The sequence below is a fragment of the Cyprinodon variegatus genome, unplaced genomic scaffold (assembly GCF_000732505.1).
Source record: "Cyprinodon variegatus isolate N-32 unplaced genomic scaffold, C_variegatus-1.0 Scaffold1391, whole genome shotgun sequence".
NCBI classification, from domain to species: domain Eukaryota; kingdom Metazoa; phylum Chordata; class Actinopteri; order Cyprinodontiformes; family Cyprinodontidae; genus Cyprinodon; species Cyprinodon variegatus.
This window is the reverse complement of record NW_015151844.1, coordinates 68,079-94,103: the sequence shown is the minus strand read 5'-3', so window position 1 is coordinate 94,103 and position 26,025 is coordinate 68,079. Positions and strand designations below refer to the sequence as shown.

Below are 26,025 nucleotides of genomic sequence, written 5' to 3'. Positions count from 1 at the left end.
CCATATTAAACTAAAATAGAATATAAAAATCAGTTAACTTTTTTATTTTGTCATTGGCCCTAATCCTCTTCCGTACACACCTGTTAAGAGGAATACTTAACAAATAATACATGTATCTAAAATCACCTAATGTGTCAACAAATTCACACATAATTTGGAGGCAGACAAATCAAAGCATTAAAATGGTATCGAATTATTTCGGTATTCATGTGATGATTTTGCATTGCTTAGCAACAGCACAATGTGCATTTGTTTTTATTTTTCATTCTTTTCTTTGAATTTCCCTTGTGCCAAAGTACCAGATCAAGTTTCATCCATTTTTTCTTTGACCAAATCAAAACAAACACATTAAAGTAACAAAATACTAGCTAAAGATTATATCCTGTTGTTTACTTCTGGTCCTCAGAACACTTGCTCTTCTGACCTGAAGGGTTTCATTATTGGCAAGTACCTAAAAAATATATAAATACCACATGGTTATTTACAGACAGAGAATTTTAAAAGCTATCCTTTTAAAAAAATAGGATATTGAATCAGAAGATTGATTCTATAACTTCTGTAATACCTGTTATTGAACATGCATTTTAACAGCAGTGTTTTTGGAATAGCTTCAAGTACTTGTTTATTTATAGTGTTGTACATTCTTGCAGGTATCAAGCCTAAAATAAACCATTTTTCTTTGCCCTGTTTTAACAGAGATCCTCACAATTACAGTTTATAGTATTAACAATCAAAATTCAGGTATAAAAAATGATAAATGTCATTTTTTTCAAATTCTGTGCTGATAAGCTTTGATAAGAGTATTTGAATTCTCCTCTCTATCTTTGTGTTTTTGGGTACAATAAACAGATGGTTTCTACATTCTTCACCATAAATACAATAAAAGATGTAGAACACAAGGTAGACCATTTGCTAATCAAAATCTTATCAATTTTGCACATTAGTATACAATCCAACCCACTTTATACACAAAATGTGTAGGAATGATCAATTCAAATGCATAAAAGTTATTCACACATTTAATAATGAATTAAACGTATATATAAGTTCGATTCATCTATTTATACAATAAAATCAACATTCTTAGGTAAATAAACATACATATTCTTTTATTTATCTTACTGAGGTATTTATAATCTATTACGGTTTTATCTTAACTCCCACCTAGTGATGTATAAATAACCACGGCAGACATTTTCAGAGATTCTAACCAAGGGCATTTTTGCTGCAAGGCAACAGCATTAACCACTGTTGCAAATCACACATTTATTTTTTGTATGTATTTATGAACTAATGCACCTCAAAGTTACCATGCAAGATGTTGTTGCATGGGGAATATCTGGATTTTCAGATCTTTTAAACACCTCAGATTAGAACTTTTGCAGTATATGAACGTGTAAGTAAATATTTTTACCATGCAAATAAAAAAAATTAATGGTCGATGCATATCAGAAAAGTTGCAGTTTTCTCTCAAGTTGAGCTTCAAACTGTCTTGTTGTTTGGAAGGAGAAACAAAATAAAAGCAGGAAATTGAGAAATCATGCTCTCCAGGCTAAACACGAAAGCAGTGCTCACACAGTATCTACCTGTGCCAATATCTGAAATGCTTCAGGGGAAGCTCTCTATCTTTGAGTTTAAATGAAGTCTGAATAAACTGCTGTCTCATAGGCTGATAAATTTCCCTTTCTGGTAAGATTTTCATTATTTCAAAAAGTCCAACAGCTTTATGGCATGTTTCCTTTCAAACTAAGGAACAGAAACATGATACTTTAAAGATAACTGTTTCCTCTCACTTCCCAAATTATTGAAGAACAAGAACTAGGGAGAAACCGTTACAGGTATACAATGTAACTTGTAACTGGATATATATGAACATTTTTTCTGAACACCACTGCTATGCTATGTGCATTATTCTTCTGAGCATAAAGTGAGGACAGTTTTATATTGTTACTAAAGTTTTAGGTCTTCTGTTATGTATTTGAACCTAATCAGAAAAAAGATCCTTTAGCATTTTTTATCGGTGTCTGATGCTTGGAGATTAGAAGACATAATATATGTCACACAGTTTTTTCAGACCTAGGATCTGTTCTTGACTTTAAAGCTTGTAAAATAACTGATCCTATCTTTTCAGTGAACCCATCTTGTTCCCTAAATGGAACCTAAATAGACTGAACCATTAAAAAAAAATCAAGAATATTTAAATAAAAGCTTTATTTTGAAAGCATATGATAGCTTTTCAAAAACTAGAAGACTTTTTTCATCATATATTTGGTTCTGACTCCCAGGAATAGTTTAAAATGTTGGAAAGAAAAACTTTTATTAGAAAAAAAAACTGTAACCCTTATTTTGAAAGGCCACATTATTTCCCCTGTGGTTCTCAGGTTTAGAGATGTAGAATCTTCTTTTACAACAATATTACAATCTACAAATAAAGTATTTGTACTTTTGTAATGTATAAATCTATTCTATGCTTTTAGTTTGAAAGGCCAATCCAACCCCAGCTTTGTTTTTTTTCTCTGTAAAATCTACGATTATATTTTTGAATTATTTATTGAGACTTTTATTTTGAATAGAATGCCTTAGCTTTATTTGGTAAGTCAATATGAATATATTTTTTGCCCACTGGTTTAGACACATTAAGCAATAAAAACCCATAATACAACTACCAATATATAAAGGTCTGGGTCAATAAATTTGAATTAGCCTATTATTTAAAAATTGCATTTAATTGAGTCATTCTATTTTAAAAATATTAAGTTTTTGTTGTATTTTGAAGTATAACTACACGTTGATATATGTCGCGTTTTTGTTAATGCAGAATTTGATGGTTTTCAGCTAATGGATAGAGATAATCTGTTTCTTTGAATGTCAATATTAGAGAATTGTTTTTCAATAAAATTTGTAATATAAAACTGTTCATATATTAAAAACAAGTATGTATTGTATGAACTCAGTACATAGCTGGTGTTTCTTTTGCATGAATTGCTGCACTGGGATGATTAGCATGTAGCTTTACTGAGGTGTTTTGGAAGCCCAGGTTGCTTTTCACATTCTCTGCATTATCAGTTATGGTGTTTCCCACATTCCTCTTGATAAGACCACTGAATTTCTTTGGGATTAAAATCAGGGGATTTCAAGCATTGTGATATCAGGGTTATTAATGGCGGTATTATTGGTATTTGCTGAATGTGCTGGTTTCAAGCCTGGGTGGAAAATGTAATCAGCATCAAAGCTTGTTAGGAGATGGAAGCATTAAGTTGTCCTCATTAGATGGCATTAGAATTCAGAAAACATAGTGGACCGAGACAAGCAGATGACATGGGACACCAAACCATTACTGATTGTGGAAACTTCAAGTAACTTGGATTCTGTGCCTCTAAACCTTTCCTTAAACACTTAAGATTTCCAAATGAAAATTTAAGCTTTGGATTTCTGTAGCAGCCCTCTTTTGCTTCTTTTTTTTTTAACCAGGTAAGAACCTTTTGGCATCTCTTGTTCAGGAGGACCTCAACAAAACGAATGTGACAGTTTTAATTTATAACTGCAACATTACATATCCAACATTACATATTAAGTATGGGAAGGGCTTTGCTTTACAAACCTCTCAAAGGTGGGATTAGCCTTGTTGCTGTACAATTGTTAAACACACACATTTTTTTTCCCCTTCGGCTTAACTTCCTATTAATATGATTGGACAGAACCCTCTGAACTGCCAGCTTCTGCCAGTTTGACAGCAGTTCAATCAGCAATTTCCCAGAAGATTGTGTAGCCCATAAAGCAACCTTAACATCTCTGAACTAAAAAATCCATTCTTGCTGGACTTATGTCAAATTAAGGTTTTTGAGAAACTAAATGTTTAAATTTTCATTAGTGGTAAGCCACAATTATCTAACATATTGATGCACATTTGAAATATGTCATCTTTGTACAGTCAACTAATAAAATCCACTACTTCACTGGAAAAACGATCTAGAAATAAGTTAAACATTTTTAAATTAAGTGTATTTACCCTTAATTTGAGAAGGTAAATTAGATAATTTGCCAATGGAATGAGTATTTTTACTCTTAAAATAAAATAACCAGATAATATTCACTTGAAATAAGACAATGCAATTGTGTTTTCTTATTTTAAATCTAAATAGCCTTGTACCATTGGCAAAGTGTCTCTTTTATCTTCTCAATTCAAGAACAAATGCACTTATTTTGAGAGAAAAAAAGACTTTTTTCCAGAGTTGAGTTTCAGAACCAAATCTAGACTTCACTTATTTAATTTTCAGCTGCACCTAAAAAGACTAACACTTTTTTTGAAGATAATTTTGTAAACTTTAAGTAAAAAATGACAAATGCAAAATTTCCTCATCATGGGGTAAACATAACAATAAATTAATAAATAAATACATAATAATAATATTCAGGTAAGAAAAGGGCATGGCTTTCCCCATATTTATCAAACACACTTATTTAATCATAATGAAGTAGGCACATTACCCTATTTACAAACATTCAATAAATTGAACATTGTACAAAGACACTTAAGAGTCCATTGTTCACAGTTTGATACCAATCTGTAGAGATGGAGAGAAGGCAGAAATGTCAAATATGAGGGTAAAACACATGTAAGCACCATCAGATGTATTAAGTTAGTGTTAAATAATACTGTCAAAGAGACTCGTCAGGCACTCATGCTTCTGTAGAGATGGTATGCTGATGACGATCCTGTCGCATTGATTTACAGCCAGTATACCACAGGGCAGATTGTAACTTTTCTGATGAAGCTGAATTTTACAGGCATGGCTGACAAGAGAAGTGTCAACGCATCACATAGCAGAACAGATACAAATGCAGGCAAGTCAAATGGGTAAGACACAAAATCAGAGGTACACCTACAGTTTGAGAGAATGAGAACAATCACAGTCAATAATCAGCAACAAGATGATGGTTGGTCATAAATCTGAAAGAGATTCTGGAGCAAAAGGCAGACTTTGTGCAGAGTTCAGTTTTTGCGGAGATCAGTTTAACCTGGAGGATTTTTCTCAGTCTTGATGAGTGGAAGAAGTTGCAGATAAAGTAAGTAAAATTAGTCTTTTAGCTGCTCCGGTGTAGATCTTTGCAGTCTGTGGCGTGTTTGTAGGTTCAGTAGCAGCTCACCAGCCAGAGAAAGGCTCAGACAGGGAAACAATGGGCTCAGATAGGGGTCTGTTATATGTGTCAGCCGGCTCAGAGTTGCTGTGGCACTATGATTGGTCTTAGAGGCAGTTGGTAACAGCTGGATACATGCAGATAAAGCAAAGGCTAGCACCATTTTATGAGAAAGTTTTACGTTATTCCCCTTAAGTCTGTAAAGAAAGTGGAGGCTTTGTAGGGACACGTCTTCCACCAAAAGGCACCAGATGAGAACATGCTGAAGCCGCTGTGTAAAGAGGTTGGGAGATCTTCCTCGTGTCATTCCTGACCGGTTTTCCTCTTCTCAAGTGTTATTTTGAGCTCCTCATTTAAGGCTGCAAACAGACAGAAACACTCTGAGGCTGAATAACGTCTGACTGAATGCTGCAGGTACAGCTGACATACTGTGGTACTCACACTGTGTGAGAGGTGAAGGGGACAAGATGAGCCGTCTCATTGGGTTGGTGGGCGACGCCGGCACCGGAGAGCTCAGGATACGACGGTCTGTGGCCGGGGACCGGGATAAAGGGCTAGAGCACCAACGATCTATGCAAATAAAAAAAAGGCAAACAAGGGGAATATGAGCGCAGTCCATCTCTGTCTGTGTGGAGACTTCAGTGGCTGAGACAAACCTTGTTTTGGAGGCAGAGCGGGGACCTTAGGCAGGGGGCCAGAGGGGGCAGTATGGAGGATCTTCTCTCCATTTTCATCATTAGCAGAAACATATGCTATTTAAAAAAAATATATATATATATAACTTGTTTAATCCATAGATCCCTTTAGAAACATGTATAAAAGGAATGACGGATATTTTATATTTCTGTGTGTTTTCTCACTGATATTCTCCTCGTACGGCTCCTCCAGAAGGAACGGCTGCAGAGTACCTGCCGTTTTCTCTACCAAGGCGTCGATGACATCATGTAATGTTGCACAGGGAATCTGCAGCAGGAAGTGACGTTTCTCATTTTTCACAAATCTTTCTCAAAAGCAAACGGGCCAAAATGCATAAATCTAGAACACCCTGATTAATGGAAAGATGTGGGGATAAAAATCACAGAATATTAGAGCTTTTAAATAAAAGTGAAGGTTATGGATATTGTCTTTCGAATTTAAATCATTATTCTTCTGAGAAAACAAATAACAGATAATTGCTCATTATTTGCTGTACCAGATGTACCCAGATCAACCCCCCAAAAAGACCACATTCTTAGCAGTAGTGACTTAACAATAATGATTGTTTATTATTTATATTCAATTTCAAAAAGCAAATTTTCCACCTTCTTCAAATGTTGAATTTCAATTTAAAGAATCTAATTGATTTATAATTAAAAGATCAAATTAAATCTGATATTATTGTAATTTTTGATAAACAAATAAAAAACTGGTTAAGGGCCCTAAGTAGTGGTTCAGTTTACTCATTCTTTGCTCCGGCACCGCCTATCAATCCATAGTCAATCCACTTTAACCTAAATCATTACAAGGGGATGATTTAGGTTAAAGTAAACTCAAATGTTCTGTGAATCCTATTGAGACTCTGGTGCAAGACCTGAAATGTAACATTCCAACTGATAGGAAAAAGCTTTAGCCATTTTGCAAAGGATAACTTAGAAATATGGAGCATCTGGACAGAGTTCAGACTTTAAAACATGCTCACTGGCCACTTTAATAGGTGCATCTTGTTAGCATCGGATTGAACCCCCTTGTACCTTAGAAACTGCCTTAAACCTTTGTGGCATAGTTTCAACAATGTACTGGAGGCATTCCTCATTGAATTTGGTCCACACTGACATCATAGCGTACGGCATATACTGCAGATTTGTTGGCTGAAGATTCATGATGCAAATCTCTGGTTCGAACAAATCGTAAAGCAGGGCATACACTCTGCAATATTTTCAATCGTTGCACGAAGCTACAGCTCAAATTGTATGAAACCGCAGGGTTTAAAATTTCACAGCTCAAGAAGCATGTTCTGCGGCCCGACGCTCTGATGCGACCTTACGACAGCCGACTGAATTTCAAACATGTTCAAACATTTTCTCCTGACCTTATGATTTCAGATCGGGAGGTGGTCGTGAGAGGCTAATCGTCCCTCGTTACCCCCTGTACACTACACGACGCACGATCAGGCTGAAAGTCAGCCCTATCAAAAAATTCTCGCACAACTTGGCCTGAAAATGGCAAAAAAAAATGTACAGTGTATGCCCGGCTCAAAGGGGTTCAAATGGATTAAGTTGCAGTGACTTTGGAGGCCATCCAAGTGCAGTGAACTTTAATCTACACTAAAATGTTATCTTCAAAAAAACAGTTTCTGATGATTCACATCCTACTGGGAGTAGCCATCAGAAGATGGGTACATTGTGGTCATAATTGATAGATATGGTCAGCAACAATGTTAAGGAAGGTTGTGGCATTAACACAATGTTCAGTTGGGCCCAAAATGTGTCCAGAAAATGTCCCCCACACCATGAAACCAGCAGCAGCCTGAACCCGCGCTACAAGTCAGGAAGGATCCATGCTTTCATGTTGCTGATAGCAAATTCTGACTCTACTATCTGAATGTTGCAGCAGAAATGGAGACTCATCAGACCAGGCAATGTTTTTTTCCCTACATCTATTGTCCATTTATGAAGAGCCTGTATAAATTTTAGCTTCAGTTTCCTGTCCCTAGCTGACAGTAGTGGCACCAGGTCTGGTCTTCTGCTGCTGTAGCTCATCCACCTCAAGTTTCAGCGTGTTCAGAGATGCTCTTCTGCATACCTTGGCTGTAACGAATGGTTTTTTGAATTACGGACACTTTCTCTCCGCTCCAACCAGTCTGGCCGTTGTTTTCTGACCTCTTGCTTCAGCTAGGCATTTGCGTCAACAAAACTGCTGCTCACTGCATACTTTCTCTTTTGCAGAGAATTTTCTGTAAACCATAGAGATTTTTTGTGCGCGTAAATTCTTAGTAGATTAGCGGTTTATGAAATACTCCAACCAGCCCATATGGTATCAACAACCAGGCCACATTCAAAGTCACTTAAATCACTTTTATTCCCCATCCTGGTGCTCAGTTTGAACTGTTGCAGATTGTCTTGACCATGTCTACATACATGCCTAAATGCATTTAACTTGTTGCCATATAATTGGCTGATTAGATATTTGCGTTAACAAGCCATTGAACACCTAATAAAGTGGCCAGTGAATTTATCATTGCAGTGGAAGCTGGTTCTGCAAAGTATTGTTTTAAAAGGGCTAAACAATAATAGGTACTTTGTTTATTTGTTAAGCAAAGACAACAGTGGCAGTCCTAGGGTGTTTGGCTGTTAGGTGACAAAATGCAAAGAAACGTTCCTAATTTTAATCTACCCCTTCTCTACAGAGTTGCATTTAACAGAAAGCATTGACAGCTGGTGAAACCTCTTTTCAGCCTGCCGCTTCCAGTGTTGGAGGTGCAAATAGTTCACTTATGAAACTGCAACCACTGCAAGGTAAACCTAAAATGTCTCTCTACGGTCTAAAATCACTTGTTAAACAATAACTTAGGAATCTCTCACTTCTCCAAAGTGGGAGATTAAAAACGTTACAATGTGAGGCCTGACATTTTGCTGCTTCAAGCTAACCACAGTATGAACATAAATAACTGTTGCACTGCAACATTGTAATGATATTCTTTCCACAGGGGCTGACTTTACTTCTTATGTAACTGCTCATCTCCCATATAAATCTTCACAGCGGGATTTAGCCTCTGTAGAGCCTATCTATTTATAATGTGATTAGGCAGTTACTAAGACACCAGTGAAGCCTATTATCCATAAATGCATACATTCCTAATCGGACTTTACATTAAAATATAAAGAGAAACATTGCTGAGATTTTCATGGACGGCTGTGGTTTCTCTAAAAGCTTGAAAAAGGGAGAGTGGAGGTTTCTCCAGCTGTATAAAGTGTATACTGATGCAGCGCCGGCATCTTCATAAGCTTGTAAACACTGCTGGTCAGCTGGCTGAAAGAGGGCCCAATGCATCACCTCATTTACAACAGAAAAATATGGTTGTTTTAGGATATTTCTACTGGGATAACAAAGCAGCTGACCGCAGGGCTATCTGATTGATCAGATAGTCCTGCTACCTAACTAACTAACCAACTTATGCGTTGTAAATTGGATCTATACACTGAAAAAAGATCTAGAAATAAGTTATTATTTCTTAAATTAAGTGTAGTTACCCTTAATTTGAGTGGGTAATTGAGATAGTTTGCCAATGGAATTATTATTTTTAATCTTAAAATAAGATAATTAGATAAAATGGAGTTGAAATATGTCCACTTGAAATGTTTGTTTGTGTTTTCTTGTTTTAAGTGTAAATTGTCTTGTTCAATTGGCAAAAGGTTTCTTTTACTTCCTCAATCCAAGAACAAATGCATTTATTTTAAGAAATAAATTTTTTCCAGTGTATGAATAATCTGAATTGACTTGAACTGTAAACATTTTGTAAACATAAACATTTCTCTTTGGTTTAAATTGTAACTCTTGTAACGTTTTCCATCATGTTCTAATTTTTATCACGNATTAGGCAGTTACTAAGACACCAGTGAAGCCTATTATCCATAAATGCATACATTCCTAATCGGACTTTACATTAAAATATAAAGAGAAACATAGCTGAGATTTTCATGGACGGCTGTGGTTTCTCTAAAAGCTTGAAAAAGGGAGAGTGGAGGTTTCTCCAGCTGTATAAAGTGTATACTAATGCAGCACCAGCATCTTCATAAGCCTCTAAACACTGCTGGTCAGCTGGCTGAAAGAGGGTCCAATGCATCACCTCATTTACAACAGAAAAATATGGTTGTTTTAGGATATTTCTACTGGAATAACCAAGCCCACCTAACTAACTAACTAACTAACTAACTAACTAACTAACTAACTAACTTACTACTAACTAACTAACTAACTAACTAACTAACTAACTAACTAACTAACTTACTTACTTACTTCAGTTTGCTGTACCTTTGTTTAGTGAGGCACAGAGAAAACAACCCGTTACTAAAATCAGACAATTTATTACTAGAGAAGTGTTTAAAAATTATGTCTGAGAACTCATAGGCAGTGAAAGAATACACAACGGAAGAAACATTTTTTTCTGCTAAAGTTAAAAAACAGAAAGTTCAGCGAAAACAGAAAGTGTTTACAAAATCTCTGATCACTTCATCTTTATGACAAAGAATGGGAAGGATCACTGGTTTTGAGCAGAGGGGGGAATCAGAAGGATGCAAATCTACAGTTAAGGACGCTGTCCTCATGATTTTCACCAAATTGCATGCATTGTTGCCCCCTCCATTTGCTATCCACTGCTAAAAGAGAGTTTTTCCTCTCCACTGTCGCTACAAGCATGCTTTACAGTGAGTCAATGAAATCAACTGGTTTTCCTTAGATAGAAATATTTTGAATCAGTTTGACTGTACGTTCTGGTTGAATGTTTGTGTAAAGTGCCTTGTGATGACATGTGTTGCGAATTGGTTCTATATGAATAAACTTAATTGACTTGAACTGTAAACATTTTGTAAACATAAACATTTCTCTTTGGTTTAAATTGTGACTCGTGTAACATTTTCCATCATGTTCTAATTTTTATCACGTAAATAAAGTTAAGTAACTTCAAAAAGTAGCCCAAAAATATTGGCAGTACATCAAGGATCGGCTAGATTGATTTTAAAAGGTGTTAAAAAACCTGCTGTTCCAAGGGGACTGCAGAGAGAAGAGGCTTCGCAGTATTCGATGCAGGACCAGGAGGTTCTGTAACAGCTTTTTCCCCACATAAGACTGTTGAACTGTTAAAGACTCTAATCAAGTCACATATTGAGACGCTGCATCACACTGATTACATCATACTTGTTGCAACTCAACTCATTGTTTCTACTGCATTTTGCACCATATCTATCTATTTATTTTTGCACTGCGCTGAATCTTCCACATCAATACCTTTTGCACCATGTCTCTCCTATACTGTTTAGATTTTGATCACTGCTGCACTTTATGAATCGAAATGTTAATTTCATTGCTAAGCTGCTGCTCATTCAGTGCTGGAAAGCTGTAACGAAATTTGATTTTGTACACATTCTGTGAATACAAATGAAACAGTTTATCTAAGTTTAAAAAAAAAAAAATATCAGCATCAGCTGATTGATCTCTACTTCTAATGATACTTTGATCAATAACTCCTCTTAATCTAAAAACTGTAATTTAGTCGGATTTTTCACTACACATTAGCATCCCATGCTAAAAAAAATGGATTCACACTTACAGGATTTTCCACATCTATAACATAGCCACCTTGGTCCCTCTGTGTGACTCTGTAATGTCTGAACACTGACCTGGAAGATATGGGGAAAATAAAGGGAGGCTTTCAGGTAGATGTGGTGACAGGAATGAATTTTTGTCCCTTCTCCTGCCGTTTGGTTTTCATTTACCCATTGAGGTCCTGTCGGGTAGTGACAGCCAGCGAGCATCCGTCCCGACCTGGGCGGAGGAGCATGTTGCCACAGTCAGGGTGTCTCTCCAACAGGACCTCAGCTTCTGTGCGTGAAACTGGACGAAAACACCTGTGAATTAAAAGCATCAGTGCTGATGAAAAGCAAAATAAAATCTGTTTGGTGCCAATCAGTGAAGGAGAACTCACGCTGGGATCTCTCCCACTAAAGGAACAGAGAGGGGCGAAGGAGGAGCTCGTCCTGGGTTACGATTTCTCCTTCTGGTCCTTTCCTTTTCTACCACCTCCTTCAACATTTGGAGCTGCCCTGGCAGTAACGTCAGACTAGAGGGGACATTCAGCTACAATCCAAAAGAACGGAATATTTGCATTATGGCACAAGATAAAAAGGTTATAGTAAAGAGTTGCTGGAGGTTAATATTTACCTCTATAACGGAGTAGAGGAAACCTTTCCACAGCTCTCTGGCCTCTAAGTTTGGTGCCTGGGGGAGAGAACCACATCTAAACCTCAAAAAGATACTCCACCTCCAAAAAGACACAACAACACCATATAAGTATGTGATTTGAAAGGCTCACTGTGAGTTTGGTCTCCCCATCCTTCATGCGGAGGATGAGCCTGGCTGCCTCTAGGTTTCTGTCACGGCTGCTGTCATCTTTGAGGGACACAAATCCGCAGAGATCCAGCTTCTCCACATACTGACCCATAAAAACACGTTTTAGTGTCAGACACCAGAAAACACTGATGACACTCGGAGGGTGAAGCAGAGTTAAACTTACATGAGCGTCCTTGGTATTATTGAAGAAATACAGAGAGTTTCCACAAAGGCATGTCCAAAGCCTTCTGGAAGCCTGTCAGACACGGTTAAATGTAAATTGAAAAAAACAAAAACAACCTTGAAACAGATTCATATTCTATATCTGTAAAATTATATCAAACAGAAAAAAGTTGATCAGAGAGTCTACAAAGGTTCACTGAGAAATCCATTACTTTCTCTAATGCAGGTTTAAATTCTTCAGCTATTTTAGGCAGAACCAATACCTTATTTATCCAACAAATACACAGAGTGAGTATTTTAATAAAGGAGGTACACAAAAACATTCATTGCTTACTTTTGTCAAACTACAACAAAGAGAGGCATCATTTAGACATTAAATAACAATAATGATTGAATGTCATCTACTTTTTACAACTAATTTTTCACATTCTTTACCATAAACCTTTATTTTAATTGGGAAATCCAATCTGGGGAATCACAAGAGAATCTGGTCAAGACTGGCAAAAATAAATAGTTTAGAAAACATTCACAACAAAACATTTTTTGTTTAATGCCATCATAAATAAAATAGCAGAAAATCTTTAGAATTTTAGAACAAATAAATCAAATCCTTCTCAAAAATCATTAAAAGCTGCCTCAAAAACATTTAGGGCAGATAACACTTTTAATTTCCATTCAAATAGAGCAGAATAGTGAACATTTTTATTTCCAAGTTCAGTTTGGACTTCATGCAAGAAAAGTTAAAAGTAATTTCCCACATTGTTGTTATATTCTCTGATCGCACTTTTTAGGGTGACAAATTCTACAAGGACTTAAACTGGAGTCCTGAGCTTTGATCTGATTTTGGGCAAACTTAGTTTTGCATGGACCAAAGGAATTCTAAGAAAGGGACCTCATAGCTGTTAAGTAAAGTAGAAGATCTGTGATGCTGTGGGATTTTTCCTTTTCCAAAGCGCAATTATTAATAATTTTAACGCAGTCAATTAAATTAAATGATCACTCAACAGGATAATGATCCAGAATACATCCAGTGAACACAAATATGACACCCACTTAAAAAAAAAACAAAAAACTGCATTTCTCATTTCACCCTCTTCATTCCTTCATAAATGGCTGAGAACTTACATGATAAGAAGAAAGATCAATGCAAAATGTTAACGTAGACTTTTATCTGCAAAAGAGTCTTTTACAAATTATTCTCAGTGGCTCATTGAATATATTAACCACCTACACCCCCCCAGCTTAAAACATATTTTAAGCTGAAAGCTTTTAAGACACATTTACCCTGGATGCCAATAAATGTGAGCAGCTGTGTAATGGATATTTCCTATCTCCTGTCCCAAGAGGAAGATAGTTAAAGGGAGTCTCAGCTGCTGCCAATCAGGGACTGTGAGTATCCTGCACCTGAGCCAGTCTCAAATTGCATGTCTGTATTGCATTAAAATGAACCTAACCAGTATTTATTTATTTTTAATCACCACGTTTTAGTGCATTGCACATTTTGTACAATTTAAAAGAAGCAGCACAGGGATTACAGACGATCTATATCTAAATGAATATGTATTGCATTATTTGTTATGGGAAATAAGGATGGGCAGGCATTCGATGACAGCCGGTTTTGCAGATCAGAGCGTTTCCCTCTATTTCCGTGTGATTTTTCTACCATAATCTCAGCTGTTTCGTAGAAAACGAAATGCCTCGCCCTTTCCGCACAATAAGGAAGTTGACAGCTACCAGGGAATGGAGGATCGGCTCACGCACATCCCGCACCGAGGTCTGATCCCTGACAGCCCGCAGCATGCCCCCCAGAGGAGGGAGGGATGGAGGGGTGTGGTGGACCGGACCTACCTTCTCCTTCGGTCCTCGCTTCTCCAGGTATCCCTCGAAGTAGCAGGGTGGGAGCTGGGAGCGGGCTCCCCCCGATCCGAGGCGCTGCCTGACGGGTGCAGCCGCCATGAGTGTCGCAGGCTGGGCAATGACAGAGGACAAAGGGGCTCTGAGTAATTCGGGGATTGACACGCCTTCCCCGATGAGATAGAGAGACAAGCACCCAACAGCTGGGGTGATGCAGGCTGCTGTCTCTGGGGGGCCATGCAGTCAGAGGTAGGGTTGACCACCCAAATAAATAAAACAAACACATTGTGGGATGATATCCACTTTATTATTAGATACATATAAGTAGCATTATGGTTAATAACACCAACAGCTAAATGACCAATTTTCTTAAAATAATAAAACTACTCTCTGAGGGGAAACAAATATTTACCATTTATTGGAGAGAAAGAACAGAATCCATTCATGGACAATAAAAACACACAAGATTACACTTCAACTGGTATGGAGGTAATCCACACATTTTGGAGATAATCCAGGATAATCCCACATTTACCCTTCCCAAAGCATCACAGTTACAGAAACAAGTACTGATTAATTCCGAAGCTTTCTACAAAGATACATACACACAAGAAAATGATCATCTTTCATAGAACATGTGCATAATGAAATAATGCTTTAAAGCTGGTAATACTTAAATTGCAAAACTGATCATGTCTGCTGAATCGCCCACAATAACTGATCTTAGCCCTTTGTTCTATGACATCATTTGTCATCTAGATGATCCAAGCTGAGCTGAAGACCTTCTGCCTCCTCACGGGGTTTTGGTTTAGTTTAATGAGGCATGTAAAGCCACACCTGAACCACAGATCGAGGGTCCTAAACATACTGCTAATAACAGACACATTAAGAGGTCTGCAGAAGGACAGGCAGGGTGGATGTAATATAAAGTATGCATACGGAATTGAGCATGAGAGGCATCGTGGGTTTGGGACGGGACAGATAATGAGGAAGGGGGCAGGTGCTGAATAGAGTGGTGGGGGAGGGCATAATCCACCGCTGTGTCCCCTTCTCTGCAGAAAAAGACCTGTCTGTTCCACTTGCACTTTAAATAGAGATGGCAAAGATGAGCGGGGCAGGGGGCAGTCTAACAAGGGGATCATGAGAAGAGGAGAAAGTTGGCATTTTAACAAACAGCACAGACCGTGACAGTTCACAGTCTGCTTGTAATAGGCTTAACTGGAACTGAAACCAGCAATTGTGGAAAGATCTTCCTTGTTATTTGGAAACTGCGTGCACAATCACAGGCAGATAAAATCCTCCGTCAGCTCTGGTGCACAGTTTAGGTCTGAAAGCAGAGGCAGGTACAGCAACGCCAAGCTCACATCACCATACATTTCCATGCTCCAAATCAAAGCCAAGCCTACACAAAGCTGAGGAGTAAGAACACATCATAGATAGAAAATTCACAAACGCACAAAAAAAAAGAAAAAAAAAAAAAAAAAGAGAGCAATGAAAAACTTCAGTGACGCTGCCAGCAGCATCAGTTGAGCCTGAGAAAATAAAGGAACATAACGCAATCAAGTCGGCTTTGGTGAAATTACTCATTATATAGACTAGATCTAAATGGTCTCCATATTTTACGGCAACTTCAAATTAGTCTGGATAGAATACGACCATCTGCTCTAACATCAGATGTTATCTATATGTGAGCAAACACGCCTTATCATTTTCAATTAGAATAGGAGCGTTTTTAGATAATTTATTATTCATGTTTCAATATAGCAACTATCGATCATCATAGTGCTTTAGGTTTGTGTCTGCAAGTTGGATTTCCAAGTTCCCAGGAAATAAAACTAGACCGCTACATGAAGCTGGAAGGCCCAGAGCAGCCCTGGATTCTGCATCCAACATGGCTGCCGCTCATCTGAACTACAATTGAAGTTGTCAGCATATGTTTTATTTCTAACCTTTTGTTTTCATTTCAATCAGTGACACTAATTAGTTAACAAGTTCCTCTAAGGCATGGAACACAAACAACTGAGATAAAGTCTTTGTCATTAGCTTGTATTGCAAATATTAGCACCAAAACCGGTTTTCAAACCTGCAGCTAAAAGCTACTCAGCTCATGAGAAGTTTCTCAGATCTAACCCCTGACTTCCAAGACAAGCTTAAGCATCGTTAGTGTGATAAATGTAATAGTGTCATCAGAGAGCATTTCTTTTTTATGCTAAAATATCCCACATGGACTGCTTAAATATCTCAGATTTATTACTTAATCACAGATCCAAAGCCAGGAATGACCCCTCACATAGAACCACCAGATGGCAGTATAAGATAGCCTCATAGGTCTAGTAATGTCAAACACTCCCTGTAGTGTCTTCTTTGTTAGTGCTCAAGTGTGCAGACAAAGAGGTTAAAACAGAAACATAAAAAAAAGCCAAAATGATTTTGTGTGGTTCCAATATTCACATACACAGGAGATGCTCTGGATAAATCAAAGAACGTCATCATACCCTGATGCATATCTATCAGGTTTCTTTCTGTTTAGTGTTCAGCTGGAGCTGCTATGTACAAAGTGCAGAGGTGCAGATTTATTGTTTATAAAGACTCAGGATATTACAAATGCACCTGGAAAATATGCATCACTTTTCTCATTGACCCACCAATTGTCCATAGTGTCATGTTTGCAAACTAATTCAACCTTGATAGAAAATAAGTCTCTCCTTTTTCCTCAATAGATCCAAAACATACAGAAAAAATATTTCATTTCTTTGTCACTTTTATCATGTAATGATAAGATATCTTTCAACCTTCATCTTCCCCCATTCTGCTTCATTCTGATGTTTTCTTATTGCCGTCCTTGCGTTAGTGTTGTAGGGGCACAATTACTTCCACATAGTTGTTGGGAAAGAACCCAGATTCTCCGCGAAGTCTTCCTTCGAACCAGTTCTCGTCGATTTGCCTGACCAGCGTGATGATGTCCCCCTCCTCGAAGCCCAGCTCTCCTTCGTTTTCTGGCACAAAGTCATACAGGGCTTTGCAGCACGGCTCTCCTAAGCAAAGACATCGACGGAAGATCAGAGATGCAAGCAGGGAAATAGAAAACAAACAGTCCAGCTATTAAAATATGGATGTAAATGTCGATCAGAAGTTTACATCCCCATATTATCTGCCTTAAAGCTTTTCATCATTTGGAAATTTTCTCTCATCCACAAAGACTCCAACATGTGGTTACAGATTCTTCCATTCCTTTGGTTTCGAGTTCAAGCCCCACTCCCACAGACTGCCATTCTGGTTTTCTGAGCAAGACCCTTAACCCCACACGGCTCACCGTGCGCCCCACGATGGCAGCCCACTGCTCCCCAAGGGGATGGGCTAAATGCGGAGGTAAATTTCTCCAATGTGAGATCAATAAAGTTTAATTATAATTATTGTTATTATACACATTTATCCCTACCTGATGTTGATTCGAGATTATTTAAGAGTCACATCTAATAGAAAATAACCCACTTAAATGAACTCTTCCAAAAAGGCTGGTTAAAATATCAAACCAGAATCATGCTTGTTGAAGTGTGTACTTTTTAGGGTAATTTATCTAGAAAATAAATTCTGGATTTAATTCAGAATTGGGGACCTGAATTAATGCATTCAAATGATTGCTGTATAACTAATATACCAGCAGAAAAACAACAAAGTAAGTCAGTATAAGGGTGAAAATCATGGCAGTAATGGATGGATGTAAACTTCTGACCCTTTCCCCTTAACTGAAGTGGAAGAAACTTTTTCAATAAACGTCGACACAAGGTGTCACTAGAGTAACATTTAAAAGGCGTCCAACAAAACATCAACTTAAGGTATTAAACAGAAAGAGAAATGTTGTGACTTATTAGTTATTAGATTAAAAACAAAGAAGCTCAAAGTCAGAACACCAATGTGATAAACACTTTTAAAGAAAAAAGATTTATTTGGAGTATTAGAAACATCAGCGGTCAGTGAAGAAGTTGTCAGATGTATAAAATCCAGCCAGATTTATACTCTACCCTTTATGAACTTAGCTTAAGATGTTCCAGTGACTATAAAACAGAAATGATATCATGAGAGTTTCTGGGGATTCCATACATCTGAGGAATAGTTAATACTTGTTTCCCTTTTACCTTTTTGCTTTGCTAAAAAGGATCAGTTTTCAATAAACATTAATCTGAGTTAGTGATTAGGCCAGATAAGTGTGTCACTGCCCCACACACAAGTGCAACAAATAAATGCAGTCAAGTTTTGTTGTTAATTGAGAGGTATTCTCCTTCTGTCCACTCACGCGGCTTGTTCCTGATGGAGGGTCTTTGGACCGGTGCGGGTGGATAGTGTGCTTGGGCTGCTTAATGTTGCAGAAAAGGAAATAAATTTGTCAGAGGAGTGATGTGGATGTGCAATGTATTTTTCTAGGACCGGGCCTTTGCATGTGCTCACAAAGATCAAGTAAAATACAATGATAGTGTTTTTACCAGATGTGTATGCTGGTGGGCTAAAAGAAGCATGTGCTCCGTTCGAGTTCTCCTGGTCTCCATAGTCAAAGGATTGCCTGGGTTTAGGTTTGAATTCACGCTTGGGACGGGACTCCGCTTCATTTACCCTGCATAGAATTAAAACAAATGGACAGAAATTACATCCAATTCATTTCTAAATCACTGTAAAAGCTTTCTGATTTCAGCAAAACTGAAAAAGCAGTCAATCAGAAGTTTATCAACCTTGGTAGAGGTTTTGAAACATGTAGCTTTTCCTCCCTTTAGTCAAAGAAAAGGGCACCGTTTTAAAATATAAGTCTCTCTCTTCTCATGTGGTATCTGCTCCTCTTCACGCAGCAGAATTAAACTTATTGTAAAGGAAAAATACATTTGAAAATCAACCACATCATCCCACTATTTTTTTTTTTATTCTAATTTACGCAAAAATACTTCATGTTAACTTGTTCTACTTAAATATTTTTTACTTTTCCATATTTTTGGAGGTTTGTATTTTCCCTCTAAAATCTTAAGAAGAATATAATTACTGTTCTTTAATTTTATTCTATAGTGATTATCAAAAGTATTTTCATTCCTTCAGCTTTTAAACAGGCTTGAATGCATTTAACTGAGATTCCCAGAGAAACAACACAAAGTAATGCATGACTGTGGAGGGAAAATGTACAGTTTTAAGAGGACAAAATCTTCAAAAAGTGTGACATTCACCTTTATTCCAAACTATTGAGTCAGAAATGTATATAACTACCTTTCATTTAGATAATAGTAGCATGCCTATTCTCACAGCTTCTATAAAGGATTTAGATCCAGACTTTGACTAGACCGTTCTAAAATATGACCAAGGATTGCTGGCCATAACAGGTTTTCTTTGAGGTTTGTCCCGCATTTAGTTCAATCCAGCTTCACTGTAATTACTAAAGAAAGGCATCCATAAGCATAATGCTGCCACCACCATGTTTCTTGGGGTTTGGAGTACTTTTTCCACACAAGCCATAGAGTAGAGTTCATGTCTCATCTCACCAAAGATCTTTTTTCACACGTTTTTTGGCTGTGGAAAAAGTCCTTGCAAATGTTAAAGCTTGGATTTGTCAGGATCTGTGTCCTTTCCATGCTCCTTGGGCTTTAAGTTTTCCAGAAAAATCAGGTTCTCTGAAGACAAATATTTGACACACTTTGGAGGTTTTATTTCTAAGATAAATGATAACGTAAAAAAAAAAAACTCTTTCAGATTAAAGACTTTTATCCCTGTACAACAAATTTATTTGCAAGGATTATGGGGACAAAATGGTCTCGATGAAATATATTCAGGGTAGTAAAGGTTGCTAAACAACATAGAAGCCTGCCAAAGTAACCTAATCTACTAGATCTAATGTTAAGTTGTGTCTTTAAACTAATTTTGAAATCTGTACAAAACACATAATCTAATGCCAGAGTGTTTGTGTGAAAGGTTTTAGCCTTGAAATGCTTTGCTGGGTTAGAAATCAGTTTGGTGAACTGAAGAAGAAGAAAAATAGCATTCACGTAAGTGAGTCACCACAAGGTTTGTAGACTTTCCTGAAGAACTGGGTCACAATATCAGGAAAGAGGAGTGGAGCTAAACTGGCTGAGCGGGAGCCAAGTACAGAGACTGCAGTTTTACAATTATTCCTTTTAATCTCTTTGTCAGCTTCCTTTATCATGTTAAAGTTTTCAAATAAAGTTTTATAAGTATTACAAAAAAATATTATAGCGATTTCTTTGAATATTGATGTTGTTTAGTTTTATTACATGAAAAATGTACCTGAATATAAACATTAAGGCAACAGATCAGGGTTAATAGTGTACGACTAATGAAAAAGTTGTAACACAAAAATAATCCCATATCCCATATGTTGTAAGCAACAAGGTTGCGTTGAAAGTTTATGTAGAATCTTAAAAGCCAAACAAATATGTTACTATACAATAAAACCATAATTTAATGTCTAAGGACAGGACTTTAATGAAGCAAATATACTGTTTCCAAACAACAGTGGAGGAGCTGACCTCTCTCTCAGTCTCCCTGTGACCTCCTCCAGGATCTCTGTGGCCTGCCTGTGGTACTGCAACAGGGAATCCACAAAGGCGGCCAGCTGACTCACCTGCTCCACCTACAAATGAAGTGACAGAACATTTCAAAGTGATCAAGATAAAAAGGAAAACAGTAGCAGCTCCAGATACTTCTTCAAGATATTTCTTTTCCAAGACTATGAGATCTTAGTCTCATGTGTTTATCACAAGAACCACAATGATTTCATTCACTTGGAAGAGACATAAACACAGTAAACACGAGTGAAAAATCTGGTTTGACAAGCTTTGCCTGCAGCAAGTCACCATGGAAAAAAACAGAGACGGGTCAGCTGATTAAGGCTGTCACCAAAAACCTGTTTCACTGACTGAATTTCATGTAACAGACATAAATGAAACAAAATATTTGTACTTGTATGTAGTTTATACAATTATTATTGCTTCATTCAGTCATGGAAATGTGAACATATGTGTCTTGATTAAACCATGCTCTATATCGTATTCAGAAGGGTTTGGTTAATTTGTTTTTTAATGTCATGCATTTTTTTAATGTTTAAGTTAAAAACGGTAAAGAAAACGTGCTCTGAATAAATGAAACTCATGGCTATGCTGCAGCTATAGTTGCTTCTATGAAAACAGATTATATTAAATTATCTTAGCAAATGTAAAATAATAACAGAGGTGTTTTATTTCGTAACCTGGGACACAAAAGTCTTTGCAACCCCCAACCTATTTAACTTTTCATACTTGAAAATGTCCCTATCAGGATTTCGACAATATTTTATTAATCTCAAAGGGAAATTACATTTCAGTGTAGTCCATCCAAGAAGACAAAAACACAGAAAAGAAAAAGCAAAGACATTATGCATGGGGGAACGCAGTGTCCAAGGCATCGCTGCCATCAAAGGCGCTGCCATTTTGATCCTTTGTACAGATTATAATCGCCATGTTCCAACTAAGAAGTCTAAATAAATAAATACATTAGAAATCCCTAGGACTCTAATTTACCGATTGGACTGTTTGTCCAAATTATTTTGTGGCCTAAAATCCCTCACTATTGTCAGGGTTCCTTCAAGTTTCCAACTATAAAATTTACATTTTTATTCTACTTTAAGTGTTTCTTGTAGTTTCTACATCATACTGGCCAGTTACATGAACAAACATTTATTTAATAGATTTTTGTTAAATAAATCAATATTGCACTACAATTTTGTCACTTCTAAAAAATAAATAAATGTATTACTAGTTTCATTTCTAAATATGGTAAACCTGCTCTAGATTATCCAATAACATTCAGATTATTTGACTTAAAAAAACTAAACTAAACTGCTCCCATTTAGAAATGGATCCAGTCAAAAGTCCTAGACTAGGACTTATAATCCATGAGTAAAATCAAAAGGCTAAGCTGCCTCATTAGATTGCCGGAAAAGCTCCACAGAGCTCTGCTAATGAGCTTATATTTCATTCCTGTAAGCTGAAGCGGAAATTAATCTAGAAGTTGAGGGACATTAAACTGTGAGGACTGCAGTTTGACGTCTTTGGTCTAGAGGCTACCTTTTTTAAATCAGCATAGATTTATCTGTGGAAGCAACATGTTAAATTAGTTGGACACAAAATCTGACTTTGATGTGTCAACTTAAACATGAGGAACTTCATCTTAATCTAAATAAGAAAGAAAGAAATAAAATGTATAGGGAAGCTAATAAAGACTGGCAATTCCAACATTTCTTCAAAATCTATCCTGTGCTTTCTCTAAGTTTTCCACAATTGGAAAAATTATAAAAACCCAACGGAATATTTTACCAGACAATAAAAACATCTCAGTTTATTACTTTACCTACACAATTTTGATAATAAAGCCTAATCATTTAGCAGGCTGCTTCTTGAGCTCAAACTACTTAGTTATGTTCTCCATTAAGTTTTTTGTGGACTCTTCTAAATGCCACCTAAAACTGAACATCTGCTAACAAGCTTTAAAAAAACCTAAATGGAAGCATATGTAATATCCATTTATGTGAAGAAATAAAAGTAATGATAGTGGAGACATTGCATAAACTTACATCAGTTTCCAGCAGACTATGCATGGAGCTTTCGGCGAGGTCTCTGGACTCGTGGAACTTTTCCAGGGCCACCCTAATGTCCTCATCCGGGATTTTACCTTGACGTTTCTTTTTATAATCATAGTCCAAACGGCGGCCTTCCATCTTCTTCAAGTGGTGCTGATGGTTTAAAACACATAATTAGGAAGTTGGGTGTAAAAATGTTGCATACACAGAAAAGTGCAAACCTCACAGCTTGAAGACTATCAAGCCTATGGGTGCAGAAACACATTGCATCTTGATTCTACCTGAATATCTTTGATATCCTTGTCAGCGACTGCCAGCATTGGGTCAATAAAATTGTGCTTCACATCAATATCCAGAGAGTCTTTGACCTCAGCCAGCCTCTTCATCGCATCTCCAACATCCACCAGAGCTCCACCTAAATATAAAATAGAAATTAAAAAATGTATGTCATGACTGCTCTGTGTAAATATAAAAACTGGTGGACATCAGCACTAATAATATATATATATATATCTGTTTAAACACAGATTAATCAACTTCCTCACAAATGCATAATCCTCTTCAGCAGGCGCTGAATAATGGATACATCTCAGATTCTTTCACATTTCCCTAAAATGGAATCACACACCTCATGCGTTTCATATTTATATTTTATGAGATAGATTAAATCAAACGAGCGCACAAGTCAAGTGAAAGGAAACAAATACATCTGAGATGAGTGGAATCCACTGATATCACATAAAACAAAGCTGTGCGCCCGCCTTGGAGAGTAATCTTGATTGAAGAGTGAAAGAAAGAAAACTACAGTTGAAAAGAGCACTCTAAGTTTGTGGAGGAGGGAGTGAGCACGTATGAGCAAGAGGTCTGATCAGAGGAGAACGCAAAGCTTTTGGCACACGTGCAAAACCACCCCCACGGCAGAACGTTAGGGTGGCTTCTCCAGAAATAGAGTCAAAGTTGATGGAAAAATGGAAGCAGCTAAAATGGGAAAATGGTAAGAAAGAGGCTAAAAAAAATAAATAAAAATAATCAATCATCAATACAGTATTAGCAATTATTGATTAGTATTTTTTTTATTTAGATAAGGACCAGGAGTTAGACTTTAATCTGACTTTTGATTCTTTATTCCAGTTCCTTGTCCTGTTTGACACTAAATGTGTTTGATCTAAGAGAAACTATTAATATTAATGGAAAAACTTGACTTGATTTTGGCCGAGACCGGTCCGAGCTCGGCTCAGTTAACCAGGCCGAGCTCAGTTCTAACAACCGTTTACACATCACGCTATCTCTGTTCCTCGACTCCTAGTGACGAGCTGGGGTATTACTGCCAGTATTGAAGGAGGAAATCAAGTAGTTGGAGGCGGTAATGCAAAAAAAGTTGTTTGCCAATTGCCATCAAACACAAGAAGAAGAAGATGTTCAGGAAGTTTATTACTGCTGTACTTCGGTGTTATAATTTAAAATGCCATTATTTAAAATGTTGCGTGGAGAAGATTTCGATTGTTGTTTATAGTTTTTCTTCTTCTTCTGTTTTGTGTTGGTCGTCAAGCAACTTCCGGAGGGGCATTACCGCCAACTACTGGAATGGAGTGTGAATCAGGATGTGCAGCCAGATGGAAATGACGCATTCTGCTCATGCGCTCGGTTCTCTCTGGAGAACCGAGCCAGTCCACATCTGGAACTGGTCTGCAGTTAGCGCGGTTTGGTTGTGTCTAGCTCGGTTCAGTTCAGTTTGCTTTCCATTTACACGTGATAAGTTATCTCAGTTACTGAGCTCGGACCGGTCTCGGCACGGTTTTTCAAGGGTAGTATAAATGTGGTACTTTTCTGCACCCTGGGCTGTCAGGGTTTTGGAGGAATAATACATTTTGCCAGATGCTGTTGAAGGTTCTCAGTCATCCAGGTCATAGTCATTCCGTAAAAATTCAAAAAAAAAAAAAATATCCACTGGACTTGGTTTTCAAGATTTGAAGACGTTTCGCCACCTCTCCAGGAAGCTTTCTCAATTCAAATGTCATTTGAACATATACACACACACATATATACACACACACAAATACAGACAGTCCGTGTTTGTATTCAGACACATTTCAAACTATCCTTTATCTGTCCCTCAGCAATGCGGTCCATTTTTATGACATTTGAATTGAGAAAGCTTCCTGGAGAGGTGGCGAAACGTCTTCAAATCTTGAAAACCAAGTCCAGTGGATATTTTGTTTTTTTTATTTTTACGGAATTTTGCCAGATTTATAGAAAGAAGAGCTGCGCCATACAAAGTGGGATGGATGCTGTGTCTCTAAATCAGACCAGGTTTTTTCAAAAAGATTGCCACTTATCAAGTTATGTGGTTGAGCTGGGGTGGCCGGAGGCTGGAGTAAAAAAAAAAAAAAAAGGTGATAGACGATGAAAAAAGCCAACTGTATTTTATTTTCCTTTTCTAGGCTTACATGAAATTCTCACTCGTTAATTGTTAATCTGAACATAAAATCTCTCTAGAAGAAGTATCAGGGTTAGGCACCTCCTCTGAGTTTCTGGAGTCCTGTTCTACCCACCACAGCCCAAGTGTTTGAGGTTGTTTTTGTATGAGTGTAAGAAAGGTTTTAAAGCAAAACAACAAAGATGCCTCGGTTTACTAAATAATCCTCATTTCAATTTAATTAAAGGTGAGAAAATGAGTTTTTTAAAATCTGGTGAAAAATACAGAAACTTCATGAAAATCCACAGAAAAAAAATACATGACCCTCTTTGGCCGACGAGGTTAGCAGTTGTTCCGAGGTACTTCGTCTAACAGCTAGATAATGCCACATGCTAGCTCTGCTAATGAAATGTGAATATTTTTTGTGAGCAACTGAAAAAGGAAGGTTAAGCTCCACTATCAGTAAAAGATTATTATTGAACCTCCTGGACAACATAAGCAACACCAGCAATAGCTAATAGCTGCAAAATAAGCTTTTATCTCTCTTTTTCCTCTCTGTTCTACTGTGGTGTAACATCAGGCAGGAAAATGTTAATTTGATGCCTCAGTTAGCTACTAAACAACACTGCATCCAAACAAACCGGTCCTGCCCACCGTGACACTAGTTTCAAAGGTTTTGGAGGCTAATGTTGCAAATACTAAAAGAGGTTATGGTGGAGTCAGACAACAGCCTGAATAAAAAAAA

General features: G+C 37.2%; 2 protein-coding genes across 5 annotated transcripts in view; both read right to left on the bottom strand.

Moving 5' to 3' along the window:
• Window positions 1-4,417: 4,417 nt before the first annotated feature.
• LOC107103188 (signal-transducing adaptor protein 2-like) lies at window positions 4,418-14,410 on the bottom strand. 2 transcript variants are annotated; one of them, XM_015402749.1, is made up of 11 exons: window positions 14,254-14,410; window positions 12,407-12,478; window positions 12,206-12,325; window positions 12,055-12,111; window positions 11,819-11,970; window positions 11,610-11,741; window positions 11,444-11,513; window positions 6,000-6,102; window positions 5,796-5,891; window positions 5,581-5,709; window positions 4,419-5,498 (listed from the first exon to the last, which is right to left on the bottom strand). In XM_015402749.1, the coding sequence occupies exons 1-11, from the start codon at window positions 14,359-14,361 to the stop codon at window positions 5,443-5,445; spliced, it is 1,095 nt and encodes a 364-aa protein (XP_015258235.1). In that variant the 5' UTR covers window positions 14,362-14,410; the 3' UTR covers window positions 4,419-5,442. The 2 variants fall into 2 exon arrangements, with proteins under 2 accessions (XP_015258234.1, XP_015258235.1); XM_015402748.1 differs by having other exon boundaries at window positions 4,418-5,709.
• Window positions 14,411-14,661: 251 nt separating this feature from the next.
• Window positions 14,662-26,025, bottom strand: part of sh3gl1 (SH3-domain GRB2-like 1) — a 17,596-nt gene continuing 6,232 nt past the window's right edge. The window contains exons 4-9 of one of the 3 annotated variants that reach the window (XM_015402750.1): window positions 23,146-23,279; window positions 22,859-23,017; window positions 20,778-20,881; window positions 18,741-18,868; window positions 18,554-18,613; window positions 14,662-17,294 (exon numbers count right to left, since the gene is read on the bottom strand). In XM_015402750.1, the coding sequence (XP_015258236.1) occupies window positions 17,107-17,294; window positions 18,554-18,613; window positions 18,741-18,868; window positions 20,778-20,881; window positions 22,859-23,017; window positions 23,146-23,279 (773 nt within the window). In that variant the 3' untranslated portion in view covers window positions 14,662-17,106. The remainder of the gene's footprint in view (window positions 17,295-18,553; window positions 18,614-18,740; window positions 18,869-20,777; window positions 20,882-22,858; window positions 23,018-23,145; window positions 23,280-26,025) is intronic. The other 2 variants (XM_015402751.1, XM_015402752.1) reach the window with 2 other exon arrangements.

Excerpts from the sequence above, each read along its gene's own strand:
- LOC107103188 (XM_015402748.1), bottom strand. The coding sequence starts at position 14,361 with ATGGCGGCTGCACCCGTCAGGCAGCGCCTCGGATCGGGGGGAGCCCGC. Across the intron at positions 12,479-14,253 it reads AGCGAGGACCGAAGGAGAAG|GCTTCCAGAAGGCTTTGGAC; the intron begins GTAGGTCCGGTC and ends CGTGTCTGACAG. Across the intron at positions 11,514-11,609 it reads ACCCGACAGGACCTCAATGG|GTCAGTGTTCAGACATTACA; the intron begins GTAAATGAAAAC and ends CATATCTTCCAG.